General features: G+C 44.8%; 1 protein-coding gene and 1 pseudogene across 2 annotated transcripts; one reads left to right on the forward strand and one right to left on the reverse strand.

The window, feature by feature from the left end:
* Positions 1-74: 74 nt before the first annotated feature.
* APEX2 (apurinic/apyrimidinic endodeoxyribonuclease 2) lies at positions 75-15,634 on the forward strand. Of its 2 annotated transcripts, none has more exons than XM_034990063.1 (7): positions 75-156; positions 1,372-1,744; positions 2,772-2,855; positions 9,937-10,117; positions 10,659-10,805; positions 11,732-11,801; positions 14,365-15,634. In XM_034990063.1, exons 2-7 carry the CDS (start codon positions 1,411-1,413, stop codon positions 15,271-15,273), a joined length of 1,725 nt encoding a protein of 574 aa, XP_034845954.1. In that variant the 5' UTR covers positions 75-156; positions 1,372-1,410; the 3' UTR covers positions 15,274-15,634. The 2 variants fall into 2 exon arrangements, with proteins under 2 accessions (XP_034845954.1, XP_034845866.1); XM_034989975.1 differs by lacking the exon at positions 75-156 and adding an exon at positions 1,002-1,149.
* Positions 3,215-3,415, reverse strand: LOC118000906 (annotated as a pseudogene).
* Positions 15,635-16,336: the final 702 nt, after the last annotated feature.

Genomic DNA, 16,336 nt, shown 5'->3' on the forward strand with positions numbered 1-16,336 from the left:
GCAAGAGCAATAAAAATGTTAATTTCCTTTGTCCTAGTTATCCCACTCCTGGGACTCAGTCCTGAGCCAATAACCACCAAAGCATGAAAAAGCTCAAAGCACCAACATTTTTACTTTAATTGCAGAGCTATTTATCCTGATGGCAACAACTGGAAGGTAATCTTTAAGTCCTTTAGGAGGAAAAGCAGCTCTTTGGGTCTTTTCTACAGACATTGAGGATGATGGCTTAATTCTGGGGGAAAATTATGCTGCAGTTTGGGGTGAGGAACCTAAGAATGCAAAGTCATGCTTTTCCTTGGACATTGGGCATGTCTATTATTCCTATTTTTGTGTTCTCAAAAACAAGTCACTAATCTTGCTCTTGCATTTGCCCTGTGTTTGTTTATTCAGTTAGGAAATCTTTATTGACTCCTAATATATACTGTGCCCTAGATTAGAGGATGGCGCTAAGAAGATACATCAGACATGGTCATTGCTCTCAAGTGGGTAGAGCAACTGGTAGTTGTGTGACAAAAACAGATATCCATGGTAGGTGTGCACTGAGATAAGTGATGTGACAGAAAGGACCAGGGGGTGCTGTGGGGGCCCAGAGGAAAAGACCTAACTGGGGAGGTGTGTGGGTGTTAGGAAAAACTTATTCAGGAAAGTATTCCTTGAGCTGATTAAGATAGGCTTTGAATCCTGGCTCTACCACTTCCGTGAGACTGGGGTGACTTCACTCATTCTGTCATACTTAGCCTTAATACCCCTTACAGGGTTGTCCAGAGAATGAAACAAATAATGCATATGGAAGAGCCATGGAGTACACTGGGAGACAGTGTTGCTCTGGAGCTTGGGTAGCCCACTTAAATTCCCTGGGCCTCGATTTTACTCATTTGAGAAATGGAGCCACGAAAAAGTATGTGTTGGGCCATGTCCTTAGGAATGTTATAAGGCTTAGGACAAATAATGGCTATAGGGTGGGCTTGAGACAGCTTCCTCTCTTCCCCTCCCTTTGCCCTATAAGGCCAGGGTACTTCTAAGTCTAATTCCACTAGAGCACTTCTTACTGCTGCTCCCTCTAGCTGCGCGGTTCCCTTCGAGCCTCCCCTCTCCCACACAAGCCCAGTTACAGCAATTACTCCCAGGATGCCAGCGGCGCACTTGGAGGTAAGGTCAGTCGCACTGGGGGCGGGGCTTCGGTTGCCATGCGGTTTCGTTCAAGGTTCCGCTGCTTAAAAAGTCCCATCTGTAAGTTATTGGAAGCACCACGGGGGCTTGTGAGCAGCACGGAAAGGCAGACAGATTCTGGTGCTTGGGCTAGTGTGCGGCGAGAGGAGGGAGGAGGAGGAGCCTAACTGGAGGACTTCCTTTGCCGTTCATTCCTCCTAGGCGTCGGCACCACCCCATCAACTTCCGCTCCTCCCGCCAATGAGAACTGAGGGGATCGAAGCCCCGCCCCACCTTCGCCACACCTTGGTGGCGCGCAAGAGAACGCATGCGCCAATGCGCGCGGAAGGCGGGATCTGGCCAACCTTGGGGGTGTCCAGCCGTCCTGTGTACCCTAGGTTGGGCGCGGATTGTGTGGTGTTGCAGTTCGCCGTCGAGATGTTGCGCGTGGTGAGCTGGAACATCAATGGGATCCGGAGCCCCCTGCAAGGGATGGTATACGAGGAGCCCAGCAACTGTGCAGCCATGGCCGTGGAGCGCATTTTGGACAAGCTGGATGCCGACATCGTCTGCCTTCAGGAGACCAAAGTGACCAGTCAGCGCTCAAAAATCCAGGATCCCTACCATACTTTATCTTTTCCACTAACTTTTGTCCCCTACTTAATTCTCATTTATTTTACCATTTCTCTATCCGTAGAGTCTTCCTCTTAGACCCAGTTCAGAATCCTGATCCTCTACCCCTCAACCCCTATTTCTCACTCCAGCTTGATGTCTTGATTCCTACTTCATCTCCTGTCCTCAGCAGAACTTTAATTCCCTCACCCGTGCAACCTTCATCCTCGCACAGATCCTCTAATTCCCACTCATTCTCCTGCCCCAGCGCAGTACCCCAAATTTCCTCCTCACACACTATCCAGCTCCAACTCCCAAGTTAGATCCCCCAAATCCCCTTCCCTGTCCCCAGCTCACATCCTTTAATTCCCACCCCATCTTTGCCCCCAGCTCAGACTCCCTGATTTCTTCATTTTTACCTCTCCATCTCAGATCCTCAGTTCTCCTGTCAGATCCCCTAGAGCTCTACCCCCATTTCTCCTTCCCAGCCTCAGAACCTCTTACCATTTCTATCTCATGTCCCACGCCAAGGTTAGATCCCCTAGTTCCCTCTCTCTCCCACCCTAGCTCAACACCCTCCATTCTTTCCCTCTCCCTTGCACCCCCCTTTAATACCCTCTAACAACTTTTTCCTCCATCCCCAGTTCAGATCCTCTAATTGCCTCCCTCTCCTACCTCATATTCCCACCTCAGATTCCTATTTCTCCCTCCCATATTCCATTTCCCACCTCCAGCTCCCTCCATTCACCTAATCACTAGCTTCCTCCCACCTAATTTCCCTCCTCCCATTCCATAGCCTACCCCTTCTTATTTTGATATCAATTCCCTCTCTAGTCCCCACCATTCTAGCTCCTCTTCTAATCATAGATACTTCATTTTTTCTCCCAACTCTGGCTCTGATGTGTGCGAGGAATTAGCCTACAACTTTAATTCCAAACCCTTGTGTGTCCTGGGCCCTACTTTTATCTCTGACACAGTCTTACATCTTTTTTTTTTTTTTTTTTTTGCAGGGGATGTGCTGACAGAGCCCCTGGCTATCATTGAGGGCTATAACTCCTATTTCAGCTTCAGCCGTAACCGCAGTGGCTATTCTGGTAAATGGGGGCTTTTTGGGGACTTTAAATTAGTGATGGGTGAAGCAGATCGGGAGTGACCAATATTTGATGAGAAGGTAATAAGAAACTCAGGCTTTTATTTAAAAAATTTTTTTTGAAATTACGAAGCTGCTTTTAATACTTTGGGGTGAGCCCCACAGGAATAAAAAACACTGGGAAGGGATAACCCCCCACTCCCAGGATGGCCTAGAGGAAGAGAGGCTACCTGAGGGGAAAGAAGCACAAAAGGGATCTGGAGACTCAGGGCAAAAGGAATGCCATTGGTGTTGGGACCTGTGAGCACTACAGGAGAAAACGTGAGCATGGTGGGACTGGCTCCAGGTACACAGGGGAGGCCAAGAGGGTTGGACACGAAGCCACAAAGCTACTTGGGTTCCTCCTTCTTCTCGTTTGCCTTTTTCTGCTTCTTCTGCATGACCTCTGAGTCCCTCTGCTTGCAGGTGTCAGCCGAAAGCCTGTCACCTTGGCACTTTCCCTTAACCTAGTAGCTCTGCTTTTTCATACTGGCGGTTGAGCTAATGCTGGTTACCATGGGTCATGGCGAGGGCAGCAGCTGTGGCTTACCTCCATTGCATCCCCTCACTCTGTCCGATGTTGTGATGCCCCAGGCTTTTAGTCCCACGCCAAGGTTAGAGCTAAAATCACATGAAGCTACGTGAAGGATAGTTTTTATGTGTAAAATTATCCTGTTTGACTTTGGAAGCACAGTCAGTCATGTGGTAGTTAATTGTATGAGCTCTGGAGTCAGACTACCGGAGTTTGAATCCTACCTCACTTCTAGCTGTGTACCCTCTGGCAAGTTAGTCAACCTCTTTAGGCTTCAGCTTTCTCAGCTGAGAAATGGAGATAATGCCTAACTCCTAGGGCTAGTACAGGCATACCTTGTTTTGTATGTATATATATATGTTTATATATACATATTATATGTAAATAAATATATAACAAATATATGAATTTACATATCTATATATAAATATGTTTTTATATATACATATATGTAAAGCACTTCACTTTATTATGTTTTGCAGATATTGCATATTTTATAAATTGAAGGTTTTATGGCAACCCTGTGTTGCAAAACTCTTGGCACCATTTTTCCAGCAACATTTGCTCATTTCATGTCTCTTTGTCACTTTTTAGTAATTTTACAATATTTCAAACTTTTTCATTATATTTGTTATGGTGATCTGTGATCAGTGCTTGCAACTCGCTAAAAGCTCAGATGACAGCATTTTTTAGCAGTAAAGTATTTTTTTAATTTTATTTTATTATGTTACGTTAGTCACCATTCAGTACATCATTAGTTTTTTATGTAGTGATCCACGATTCATTGTTTTCGTATAACACCCAGTGCTCCATGCAGTACATGCCCTCCTTAATACCCTTCACCAGGCTAACCCATCCCCCCACCCCCTATCCTCTAAAACTCTCAGTTTGTTTCTCAGAGTCCATAGTCTCTCATGGTTCACCTCTCCCTCTGATTCCCCCCCCTTCATTTTTCCATTCCTTCTCCTAATGTCCTCCATGATATTCCTTATGTTCCACAAATAAGTGAAACTGTATGATAATTGACTTTCTCTGCTTAACTTATTTCACTTAGCATAATCTCCTCCAGTCGCATCCCTGTTGATGTAAAACTTGGGTATTCATCCTTTCTGATGGCTGAGTAATATTCCATTGTATATATGGACCATATCATCTTTATCCATTCATCTGTTGAAGGGCATCTCGGGTCTTTCCACAGTTTGGCTATTGCGAACATTGCTGCTATGAACATTGGGGTGCATATGGCCCTTCTTTTCACTACATCTGTGTCTTTGGGGTAAATACCCAGGAGTGTAATTGCTGGGTTATAGGGTAGCTCTATTTTTAATTTTGTGAGGCACCTCTACACTGTTTTCCAAAGTGGCTGTACCAACTTGCATTCCCACCAACAGTGTAAGAGGGTTTTCTTTTCTCCACAACCTCTCCAACATTTGTCGTTTCTTGCCTTGTTAATTTTTGCCATTCTAACTGGTGTAAGGTGGTATGTCAATGTGGTTTTGATTTGAATTTCCCTGATGGCTAATGATGTGAACATTTTTTCATGTGTCTGTTAGCCTTTGTATGTCTTCTTCGGAGAAGTGTCTGTTCATGTCTTCTACCCAATTTTTGCCTTGATTATTTGTTTTTTGGGTGTTGAATTTGAGAAGTTCTTTGTAGACTTGGATACCAGCCCTTTATCTGTAGTGTCATTTGCAAATATCTTCTCCCAGTCTGTGGGGTGCCTCTTTGTTTTGTTGACTGTTTCCTTTGCTGTGCATAAACTTTTTATCTTGATGAAATCCCAAAAGTTCATTTTTGCTTTTGTTTCACTAGCCTTTGGAGATGTCTTGAAAGAAGTTGCTGTGGCTGATGTCAAAGAGGTTATTCTTATGTTCTCCCCTAGGATTTTGATGGATTCCTGTCTCACATTGAGGTCTTTCATCCATTTTGAGTTTCTCTTTGTGTATGGTGTTAGAGAATGGTCGAGTTTCATTCTTCTGCATGTGGCTGTCCAATTTTCCCAGCACCATTTATTGAAGAGACTGTCTTTTTTCCATTGCATATTTTTTCCTGTTTTGTCAAAGATTATTTGACCATAGAGTTGAGGGTCCATATCTGGGCTCTCTATTCTGTTCCATTGGTCCATCTGTTTTTGTGCCAGTACCATGCTGTCTTGGTGAACACTGCTTTGTAATATAGCTTGAAATCAGGCAACGTGATGCCCCCAGCTTTGTATTCTTTTTCAACATTTCCTTGGCTATTTGGAGTCTTTTCTGATTCCATACAAATTTTAGGATTGTTTGTTCCAGCACTTTGAAAATGTCATTGGAATTTTGATCGGGATGGCATTGAAGGTATAGATTGCTCTGGGTAGCATAGACATTTTCACAATGTTTATTCTTCCAATCCATGAGCATGGAATGTTTTTCCATCTTTTTGTGTCTTCTTCAATTTCTTTCATGAGTGTTCTGTAGTTCCTAGAGTATAGATCCTTAACCTCTTTGGTTAGGTTTATTCTGAGGTACCTTATGGTTTTTGGTGCTATTGTAAATGGAATCAATTTTCTAATTTCTCTTTCTACAGTTACATTGTTATTGTATAAGAAAGCAACTGATTTCTGTGCATTGATTTTGTGTCCTGCCACATTACTGAATGGCTGTATGAGTTCTAGTAATTTGGGAATGGAGTCTTTTGGGTTTTCCACATAAAGTATCATGTCATCTGCAAAAAGAGAGAGTTTGATTTCTTCTTTGCCCATTTGAATACCTTTTATTTCTTTTTGTTGTCTGATTGCTGTTGCTAGGACTTCTAGTACTATGTTGAACAATAGTGATGAGAGTGGGCATCCTTGACGTGTCCCTGATCTTAAGGGAAAGGTTCTCATCTTTTCCCCATTGAGGATGATATTCGCTGTGGGTTTTTCATAGATGGATTTTATGAACTTGAGGATTGTTCCCTCTATCCTTATACTCTGAAGAGTTTTAATCAGGAAAGGATGCTGTATTTTGTCAAATGCTTTTTCTGCATCAATTGAGAGGACCATATGGTTCTTCTCTCTCCTCTTATAAATGTGTTCTATCACATTGATTGATTTGTGAATGTTGAACCACCCTTGCATCCCAGGGATAAATCCCATTTGGTCATAGTGGATGATCCTTTTGATGCATTGTTGGATCCTATTAGGTAGGATTTTGTTGAGGATTTTGGAATCCATATTCATTAGGGATATTGGTCTGAAATTCTCCTTTTTGATGGGGTCTTTGCCTTGGTTTGGGGATTAAGGTAATGCTGGCCTCAGAGAATGAGTCTGGAAGCTTTCCTTCTGTTTCTGTTTTTTGAAAGAGCTTCAGGAGAATAGGTATTATTTCTTCTTTGAATGTTTGGGAGAATTCCCCAGGGAATCCATCTGGTCCTGGACTCTGTTTTCTGGGAGCTTTTTGATCACTGCTTCAATCTCGTTTCTGGTTATTGGCCTATTCAGGTTGTCAATTTCTTCCTGTTTCAGTCTTGGCAGCTTATAGGTTTCCAGGGAGGCATCCATTTCATCCAGATTGCTCAGTTTATTGGTATATAGTTGTTCATAATAATTTCTAATAGTTGTTTCTATTTCCTTGGTGTTAGTGGCGATCTCTCCCCTTTCATTCATGATTTTATTAATTTGGGTCCTTTCTCTTTTCTTTTGGATAAGTCTGGCCAGTGGTTTATTGATCTTATTAATTCTTTTGAAGAACCAACTTCTAGTTTCCTTGATTTGATCTACTGTGTTTCTGGTTTCTAATTCATTGATCTCTGCTCTAATATTATTTCTGTTCTAATGGGTGGCTTAGGCATCATTTGTTGCTTTTTCTCTAGTTCCTTAAGGTGCAGAGTGAGTTGGTGAATTCGGGAATTTTCTGTTTTTTTGAGTGAGGCTTGAATGGCTATTTATTTCCCCCTTAGGACCGCCTTTGCAGTATCTCATAGATTTTGAACTGATGTGTTTTGTTTCTCATTGGTTTCCATGAATTGTTTAAGTTCTTCTTTGATTTCCTGGTTGACCCAAACATTCCTGAGCAGAGTAGTCTTTAGCTTCCAAGTGTTTGAATTTCTGCCAAATTTTTCCTTGTGATTGAGTTCCAGTTTTAAAGCATTGTGGGGAATAATCTCAGTTTTAAAGCAATATGTAGGGAATAATCTCAGTGTTTTGGTATCGGTTGAGGCCTGATCTGTGACACAGTATGTGGTCTATTCTGGAGAAAGTTCCGTGTGTGCTTGAGAAGAAGGAGTATTCTGTTGTTCAGGGTGGAATGTTCTGTATATATGTATGAGGTCCATCTGGTCCAGTGTGTCAGTCAAAGCTCTTGTTTCTTTCTTGATTTTCTGCTTTGATGATCTGTCCATTGCTGAGAGTGAAGTATTGAGGTCCCCTACCATTAACGTATTATTATCAATATGACTCTTTATTTTGGTGAACAGTTGGCTTATGTAGATGGCTGCTCCCATGTTGGGGGCATAGATATTTACAATTGTTAGATCTTCCTGTTGGAATAGACCCTTTAAGAATGATGTAGTGTCCTTCTGTGTCTTTAGTTTAAAATCTAATTTGTCTGATATAAGAATTGCTACCCCAGCTTTCTTTTGAGGTCCGTTGGCATTGAAGATGGATCTCCATCTCTTCACTTTCAGTCTGGATGTATCTAGGTTCAAAATGAGTCTCTTGTAGACAGCAAATGGATGGGTCCTGTCTTTTTGTCCAGTCTGCAACCCTGGGCCATTTTATGGGAGCATTTAGGCTGCTCACGTTGAGAGTGATTATTGAAAGATATGAATTAATTGTCATCATGTTGCCTGTGAAGACGTTGTTTTTATAGATTGTTCCTGTAAATTTCTGTTGTATATCACTCTTGGGGTCTTTCTCCTTTTATAGACCCCCCTTTAATATTTCTTGCAGGGCCGGCTTAGTGGTCACATATTCTTTCATCTTCTGCCAGTTGTGGAAGTTCTGCATCTCTCCATCCATTCTAACTGAAAGCCTTGCTGGATAAAGTATTCTTGGCTGCATGTTCTTCTCATCTAGTACCCCGAATATGTCTTGCCAGGCCTTTCTGGCTTTCCAGGTCTCTGTGGATAGGTCTGACGTTATTCTGATGTTCCTCCCTCTGTACGTAAGGAATCTCTTCCCCCTAACTGCCCTTAAGATGGTTTCCTTGGTTCTAAGATTTGCGAGTTTTACTCTTACGTGCCAGTTTCTTGGCTTGTTTTCATTGATCTTGGGATGGGTCCTCTCTGCCTCTAGGACACAAATGTTTATTTCATTCCCCAGATTACGGAAGTTCTCAGCTATGATTTGCTCAAATATATCTTCTAGTCCTCTCTCTCTCCACCCCCTCAGGGATTCCAATAATTCTGACAGTGAAATGTTTCATGGTGTCACTTATTTCTCTGATTCTAATTTCATGTCTTGTGGCCCTGCTGCTCCGGGTTTTCGTCCAGGGGGCTTCCCTAAAGTCCTTTCCCCGCTGCTACCGGTCTGCGAGTCTGTGCCTGGTCCGCAGTGCGGGAGGCTGTTGCTCACCAGCAGGCAGGATCCTGACAGCTGCCTCCCCCTTCCGTTTATTTTCCGATATCTGCCCTCGGAATAATGGCTCCCGCCTTCCTACCTCAAAAGCAACCGCCTGGGATAATCTGTTTGTAGAAATCCAGATCTATCTTCTTATATCTCAGGCTGATTTTGTGGGTGTTCAGAGTGGTCTGGTAGATATCCAGCTCAGTTCCGGGGACTGGCTGGAATAGGGTCCCGTACTCCTCTGCCATCTTTTCCCCCCTCCAGAAATAAAATATTTTTTAATTAAGGCATATACATTGTTTTTTTTAGACATAAAGTTATTGCTCATTTGATAGACTACAGTATAGTAACAATATAACTTTTATCTGCACTAGGAAATCAGAATATTCATTTGGCTTGCTTTATTACAATATTTTTTATGTGGTGTTCTGGAACTGAACTCACAATATATTGGGGTATGCCTGTATAAGGATTAAACAAATTAGTCCCTGTGATAATAATAGCTAACATTTTTTGAGCACTTAACCATGTGTCCATGTAAAACATTTAGACTATTAGCTATTACTGTTCTGTGGCTTTTGAATTTTTAAAAATTTTTTAAAGATGTTATTTATTTGACAGAGAGAGAGAAAACACAAGCAGGGGGAGCAGCAGAGGGAGAGAGAGAAGCAGGCTTTCTCCTGAGCAGAGAGCCCAGTGCAGGGCTCCATGCCAGGACCCTGGGATCATGACCTGAGCTGAAGGCAGATGTTTAACTGACTGAGCCATCCAGGTGCCCCCTCTGGCTTTTTTAGATGAAGGAACTGAGACTCCAGGGTGTGAGTAGAATTGCCTCAGTCTCTCGGGAGCCATCCATGGCCCTTGAGTTGGGAGAGTTGTCAGTACAGCCACAATAGATGAGGATGACTTACGTGACCTATGTGGGGGCAACAATCTGTGCAATAGGCTGTTGGCTTCTAGGCCCTTTCAGAGTATCCTGTCTATCTCCAGGTGTAGCCACCTTCTGTAAGGACAGCGCTACCCCCATGGCTGCTGAAGAAGGCCTGAGTGGCCTACTTGCCACTCATAATGGGGACGTGGGTTGCTATGGAAACGTGGATGAATTCACCCAAGAGGAGCTTCGGGCTCTGGATAGTGAGGGCCGGGCCCTCCTCACACAACACAAGATCCGGTAATAGCCCACATCCCCCTGTTGCTGAGCATTGCTGCTTCTATTCTTAGTGTGGTGATTCTGAGGCTCACCTTATAAACATTCATTGTGGAATATGTCCCATGTTTGCCTTTCTCGGACTCTAGTTCTGGCTTGGTTACTCACTGTATGACCTTGGGCAAATCATATTCCCCTCTGAGCTTTGAGTTCCCCATCTCTACAGTGGGGAACTGGCTGGCAGGTCCAGCTCTCTTATTACCACAGGCACCTCAAAGGCAACTTGGCAACTCATTGCCCCAAGTTGCTTTCTTTCTGGGTGTCCTGTCATGAATGGCAGCACCATCACCTGGTTTACCTAGGAGTTATCCTAGATGCCCATCTCCCTGCCTTACCTATAGTCAGTCCCCAAGTCCTGTGCATGCCAGTACATTCATGTCTTTCTGTCCCCTTCTTCACATCTGTCCCACAGGTAACCCATTAAGTGGAAGCCACATGGTGTGGGGGAAGGGAGGCTTGAAAATGACTTTTTCTTGTTGTGTGTGGGGGGGTCTCTTCTCCTCAGCACATGGGAAGGGAAAGAGAAGACCTTGACCCTAATCAACGTGTACTGCCCCCATGCGGATGCTGGGAAACCTGAGCGGCTGTCCTTTAAAATGCGCTTCTATCGCTTGCTGCAGATCCGAGCAGAAGCCCTTCTGGCAGCTGGCAGGTATGGTAAGCCTGGGTGGTACTTGAGCTTGTTCTAGGTGCCCAACCCATTTAGGTGTCAAGCTCCATTGGAAGGGATATGGGATCTTTGTCTTTTGAGTTCCTTTATAGCCTAGTTGGAGACACTAGCATGCCTACCTGAATGGGCTCTGCATTGTATGAGCTGTGAGGACCAGGTAAAGTGATACAAATATGGGTTTTGTACTCAGATACTTCTAAGCACCTATCCTGGCTCCTTTTACTCACTATGAGTCCCGAGGCTAGCTCTGCTTTTATTTTCTCTTGTTAAGTGAGTGTATGAATTCCTACCTTACAGAATAGTTTGAAGGATGAAATGAGGTGAAGAAGAAGGTAAAGTGCCTGGGAGCAAATGAAAAGTCTTGTCCCAGGGAAGGACAGGAAAGTGAGGTGGGTTAGAGTAATCAAGGGATACTTCCTAAAAGAAGTACCTGGGCTCAGCTTTGAAGGACCAGAAAGATGCCATTAAGTAAAGATCAGTGAGACAATCATGTCAGAGAGGGAATGATGTCATCTTTGGGGATCAGAATTGGGTTGGTAAGGCATAAAACGTAGCAAGGTTTTAGTCCAACTCAGCATTGGGCTTGGCTCAAAAAAGGGGCTGTAGGAAGAGTCTTTGGATTAGTTTGCAGAAGAGCCACATAAACAGATGTGGCTCCCAGTTGGGAAAATGAACAGGAGTGAGATAATGAAAGAATGGTGGTGGCGGTGTGACAGGGAAGAGAATGGACATTACAAAGTACGATTGGAGAGGTAGGCGGCTATGCATTGCTGTGGGCTCCCACCTTGGCCTCAGTGTGTGAGAAGGGGCTGATCTGAGTTCTTGGGCCTAGAAGAAAGTAAATAGGCCAGGAGTAATGCTTCCCTTTCTTGAATGTCTAGTTGATAATCCCATGTCATGTTTTTTAGCCATGTGATCATTCTGGGTGACCTGAATACAGCCCACCGCCCCATTGACCACTGGGATGCAGTCAACCTGGTAAGGCTCTTCTAGGCCCCTTTCATCACTTCTGACTGTGGTTCTCTTTAGCAAGCCAGCCAGTGCTGGATTTTGGGTCCAAGGGTAGCTTCCTTCATGGAAAAGCAGAGCTTAGTTTGAAATAACTATTCTCAAAGCACTGAGGATTGTTCATTCATTCAGGAGACATTACTGTCTTGCCCTGGGCTTGGTCCTGAGCCATGTGCTGAGGACTCAGTTACTAGTCGGTTCTGGCTCTTGGCCCCTCAAAGATTTCAGCATGGTGGGACGCTATGGACCTGTAACCAGCCAATTACAGAAAGGTATCTTCAGGGCTGAAGCAAGAGATAGCAGGCCAGGAGTCTAGGGGAGCCTGGAGAGATGGGATTCCTGAGCCAGTGTAGACATTAGGGAGGCATCTGAAAATTATTGAATTTTAAAAGATGAGTAAAACAGCTTTGAGGCTGGGGGAAGCAAAGCATTCTAGCTTGAGCAAAGGCTGCAAGGTGAGAATTTGCTTGGTATGCATGGTGAACTGCAAGTCCCATTCTTGGTAGGGGTTGACAGGGGAAGGGAAGTGAGTGGCAGGAGATGGGGAGGGAAAGTCCTTTGGGGGCCAGATTTCAAGGTCCTTGAATTCCACATTGCCTTGATCATTTCCCTAATACACTGTTTCCTGCTCATGAACTTTCAATACCTTCCTGTTACGTCTGCAATGCAAAGAAAACATCTAGGCCTGGTGTGGAAGGCTTTTTAATCTCCATTTCCATGTACCCCTACACACTCCGTCCACTCCAGCCAGGTTGTCTTCTTTCAGTCCATTGCAAAAAGTTACTTTCATTTTGACTTTTCTCACTGTACCCTCTGTCTTTTTTTTGTACGAACCTTTCATCTTTGAGTCCTTCTAGGTCAGTGGTTCTCATTCCCTGACAGCACATTAGAACAAGGAACTTTTACAAGAATATTAATACCTTGGTGCCGCCCCAGACCAATTAAATCAGGATCTGTTGGGTGTAGGGCCAGGGTAGCAGTATGTTTTACAAGGTCCCGGGCTGATTTTCTTGTACAGTCAGGCTTGAGAACCACTGCCTTAGAATCTACAAGCCAGTTTTCATCTTAGCTTGCCTCATGAGGGGAGTGATCAAATCAGTAACTTAACGCTGGCATAGTCCAACTCAGCATTGGGCTTGGCTCAAAGAAGGGGCTGTAGGAAGAGTCTTTAGATTAGTTTGCAGAAGAGCCACATAAACAGATGTGGCTCCCAGTTGGGAAAATGAACAGAAATGAGATAATGAAAGAATGGTGGTGGCGATGTGACAGGGAAGAGAATGGACATTACAAAGTATGAGCCTTCAGTCCCTTCCAACCTTATTTCTCATAAGGCATTTACTCAGTCTGTTCTTTCTGCTTCCTGCAATAGTGTCATATAACTTTATGCCTTTTCTTCTTAGTTCAGAACTATCCTAGATCTCTCAAGTGTACTTCTTACAGTCTTCCTTCCAGAAAAAGACTAATAGTATCAGGTCACATGACAAACAGTCTTTCCAAAATAGCAGAATATGTCCACTTCCCAAAAGACTGGCTCTTCTAGTCTTCATCTCCCTAAATGGCACCATCATCCCCTTGGCTACTCCAACCAGAAGCCTGGGAATTATGTTCGTATTGTCCTTCCTCTCTACCCCCACTTCCCACATTCAGCTAATCAGTGGGTACTGTTGATTTTAGTTCCAAATCATCTCTTAATTTCATTTTTATTTGTCTACTCTGGCTCTACCCTAGTCTAAGTGATTATCATCTCTTGTTTATGTGGACTAGGATAATTATCTCCTGCCAGTCTGCTGGTCCCCAGTCTGGTCTCCCCTTGTTTTTTGGGTTCGTGCTTCCCCTCTCCATGGGCCCATTACAGAGGCTGCGTTCTCAATTTGTAACACCCTCTGCCTGGGTTGCTCCTGCTCAGCCTTCACTTTCCAGCTCCAGATCACTTCCTGAAAGGAAGCCTTATTGGTCCCCTGGACAAGCTCAGGTTCCCACTTTGTCCCTAGTATCATGCCTGGCACATAATCAATGTTCTTTGAACATTTTTTTCATTGAATGAGTGGGTAGGCCAGGTGGATTGGATGGATGGATGAAGATGAATTGGAGATCAGAGCCAAAGGAAATATTTAAGTATGGATTTCTGGAGCTCCTCAGCTGAGGAGTTTGTGGGGGAGAGAGGAGATGGTCTATGAGGCCTTTGACACACACAAAATAAGCCAAATAGTTCCAGAGGGTTTAAATGAAAAGGTAACAGTTTCGTTAACTCATAATCCCAGCCCTACTTCCTAGAGGCAACCACTTTTAACTTCCTGCTTTCCATCCTTTTGGTGAGCAGTTCTGAGAATTGCTTTGATTAAGTGAACGACAAGCTTTCAGATTTGACATTTAATCCCAGCTCTGCCAGTTCTGGGCCGTGTGACCCTGAGTAGTAGTTTCTTTTGGAACAATCACATTTTCTTGTCTGAAAAATGAAGCAGTTAGTCTAAGTCTCTTCCAGGTCTAGGCATCTAGTTTTACCTCTGTCTTCACCCCTCTCCCCCTTCTCCAGGAATGCTTTGAAGAGGACCCAGGGCGCAAGTGGATGGACGGCTTGCTCAGTAACCTGGGATGCCAGGCTGGGTCCCATGTACGGCCCTTCATTGATAGCTACCGCTGCTTCCAGCCAAAGCAGGAGGGGGCATTCACCTGCTGGTCAGCAGTCAGTGGTGCCCGCCATCTGAATTATGGCTCCCGGCTTGACTATGTGTTGGGGGACCGGACCCTGGTAATAGATACCTTCCAGGACTCCTTCCGGCTGCCTGAGGTGATGGGCTCTGACCATTGTCCCGTGGGTGCAGTCTTGAGTGTGTCCTCTGTGCCAGCAAAACAGTGCCCACCTCTGTGCACCCGCTTTCTCCCCGAGTTTGCAGGCACCCAGCTCAAGATCCGTCGCTTCCTAGTTCGTCTCAAACAAGATCCTGTGTGCAAGCAATCAGCACTGCAACTCAGCAAACAAACCCAGGTACAGATGCACCAAAACAAAGCCCGTGTGCGCTCAACCAAGCCTCGGCCAAGTCAGGCTGGCTCCAGCAGAGGCCAGAAAAACCTGACAAGCTTCTTCCAGCCATCATCCAATTGTCCCCAAGCTTCTCCTATCTTGGAGCTTCCTAGTGTGGGTGCCCTCATGACCCCAAAGACTCTAGAAGAGGAGGTGATGGCCAAAGTGGTGGAGGGACAGGCCAATGCTTCAGAGGCCAAGGATGAGAAGGAGGTACGGACTTCTTTTTGGAAGTCTGTGCTGGGGGGGCCCTTGCCCATGCCGCTCTGTGGGGGTCACAGGGAGCCATGTGTGATGCGAACTGTGAAGAAGCCAGGACCCAATCTGGGCCGCCACTTCTATATGTGTGCCAGGCCCCAGGGTCCTCCCACTGACCCTTCCTCCCGCTGCAACTTCTTCCTCTGGAGCAGGCCCAGCTGAACCAACCCAAGGTACAGATGTCTGGCATGGTCAACCCTGTACATAATCTGAAGCCAGCTCCCTCCTAAGCTGCCTCTTTCTTCCCCAAGGAATCTTCCTCCTCTTCCACTTTCCTGAAGAACCCTTCCTTTTCCTCTTCCTCCTTTAAGGCCTCTCTGACTCTCTCTTCTTCCTGCCTAGCTCCTCCTCATTGGTGAGCTTCTTATTTCTTAATGCTGTGACCCAGTTCCCCCACTCCACTTCCCACCTTCCTGTCAGAAGTGCACAGGAACCAGTTGCCCCAGGAAGTTGATTTTAAACCCTTTTCTTTCTTGCTGAGAAATATATCTGTGCCTAAATAAAGTCTGTGTTTTTGTTTTAGCACACCATGTCATGTAGACATTTTGGATGTGCTTCATGAAGTTGAATCAGAGACATTATCTCAACACTAGGTTTGCCAGCTGCCTGTAGCCTGACGATACAACTCCTAGGAAGTGGGGAGGCAGGAGGAGTGGTACTACCATAAAGGTGCTCTGTTGAGTTGTAAAGGTCCCCTGCACTGCTGAGGTTAGATAAGCAAGGGAGGTGGGTGTGGTGTTAGAAAGCTCAGGTGGGTTGCATAGCCTTAAACCAATGCTTCCCAACTGGTGTCCCACAGCTGCCACAAAACGGGTTATAGGGTGGGAAGAAATGGCCCTAGAATTGACAGGTAGAGCACAAATGTCAGGAGAGAGTGCCTCCTAGGCAAGTAGTGTTATTAGTTTACCTGGGTGTGCAAATGTTTTCTGTGTGCTATGACCTGGAAAGATTGGGAGCATTTCCTTGAAAAAGTTGCTTGCTAATATAGCCAAGTCTCTTTCCCACCTTGGAAAATAGAGCTGGTAGGTCCTGTTCTATAAGGTACTGTGGAGAGGAGAGGATAACTGATTGGGGACATCGATTCTGTGTGCTGGAAAACACCTCCAGAGTTTTGGGGAACTATTTCTCTCTTCCAGGCAGTTCAGTTAGGGCTGATTCCATCTCCTGGCTTCAGGGGCTACATGAGCATAGGGTTTCCAGCTCTACCAGTGAAGAGTCAATCCCT

The sequence above is a fragment of the Mirounga leonina genome, unplaced genomic scaffold, assembly GCF_011800145.1.
Source record: "Mirounga leonina isolate KUSES-001 unplaced genomic scaffold, KU_Mleo_1.0 Mir_101529, whole genome shotgun sequence".
Classification (NCBI taxonomy): domain Eukaryota; kingdom Metazoa; phylum Chordata; class Mammalia; order Carnivora; family Phocidae; genus Mirounga; species Mirounga leonina.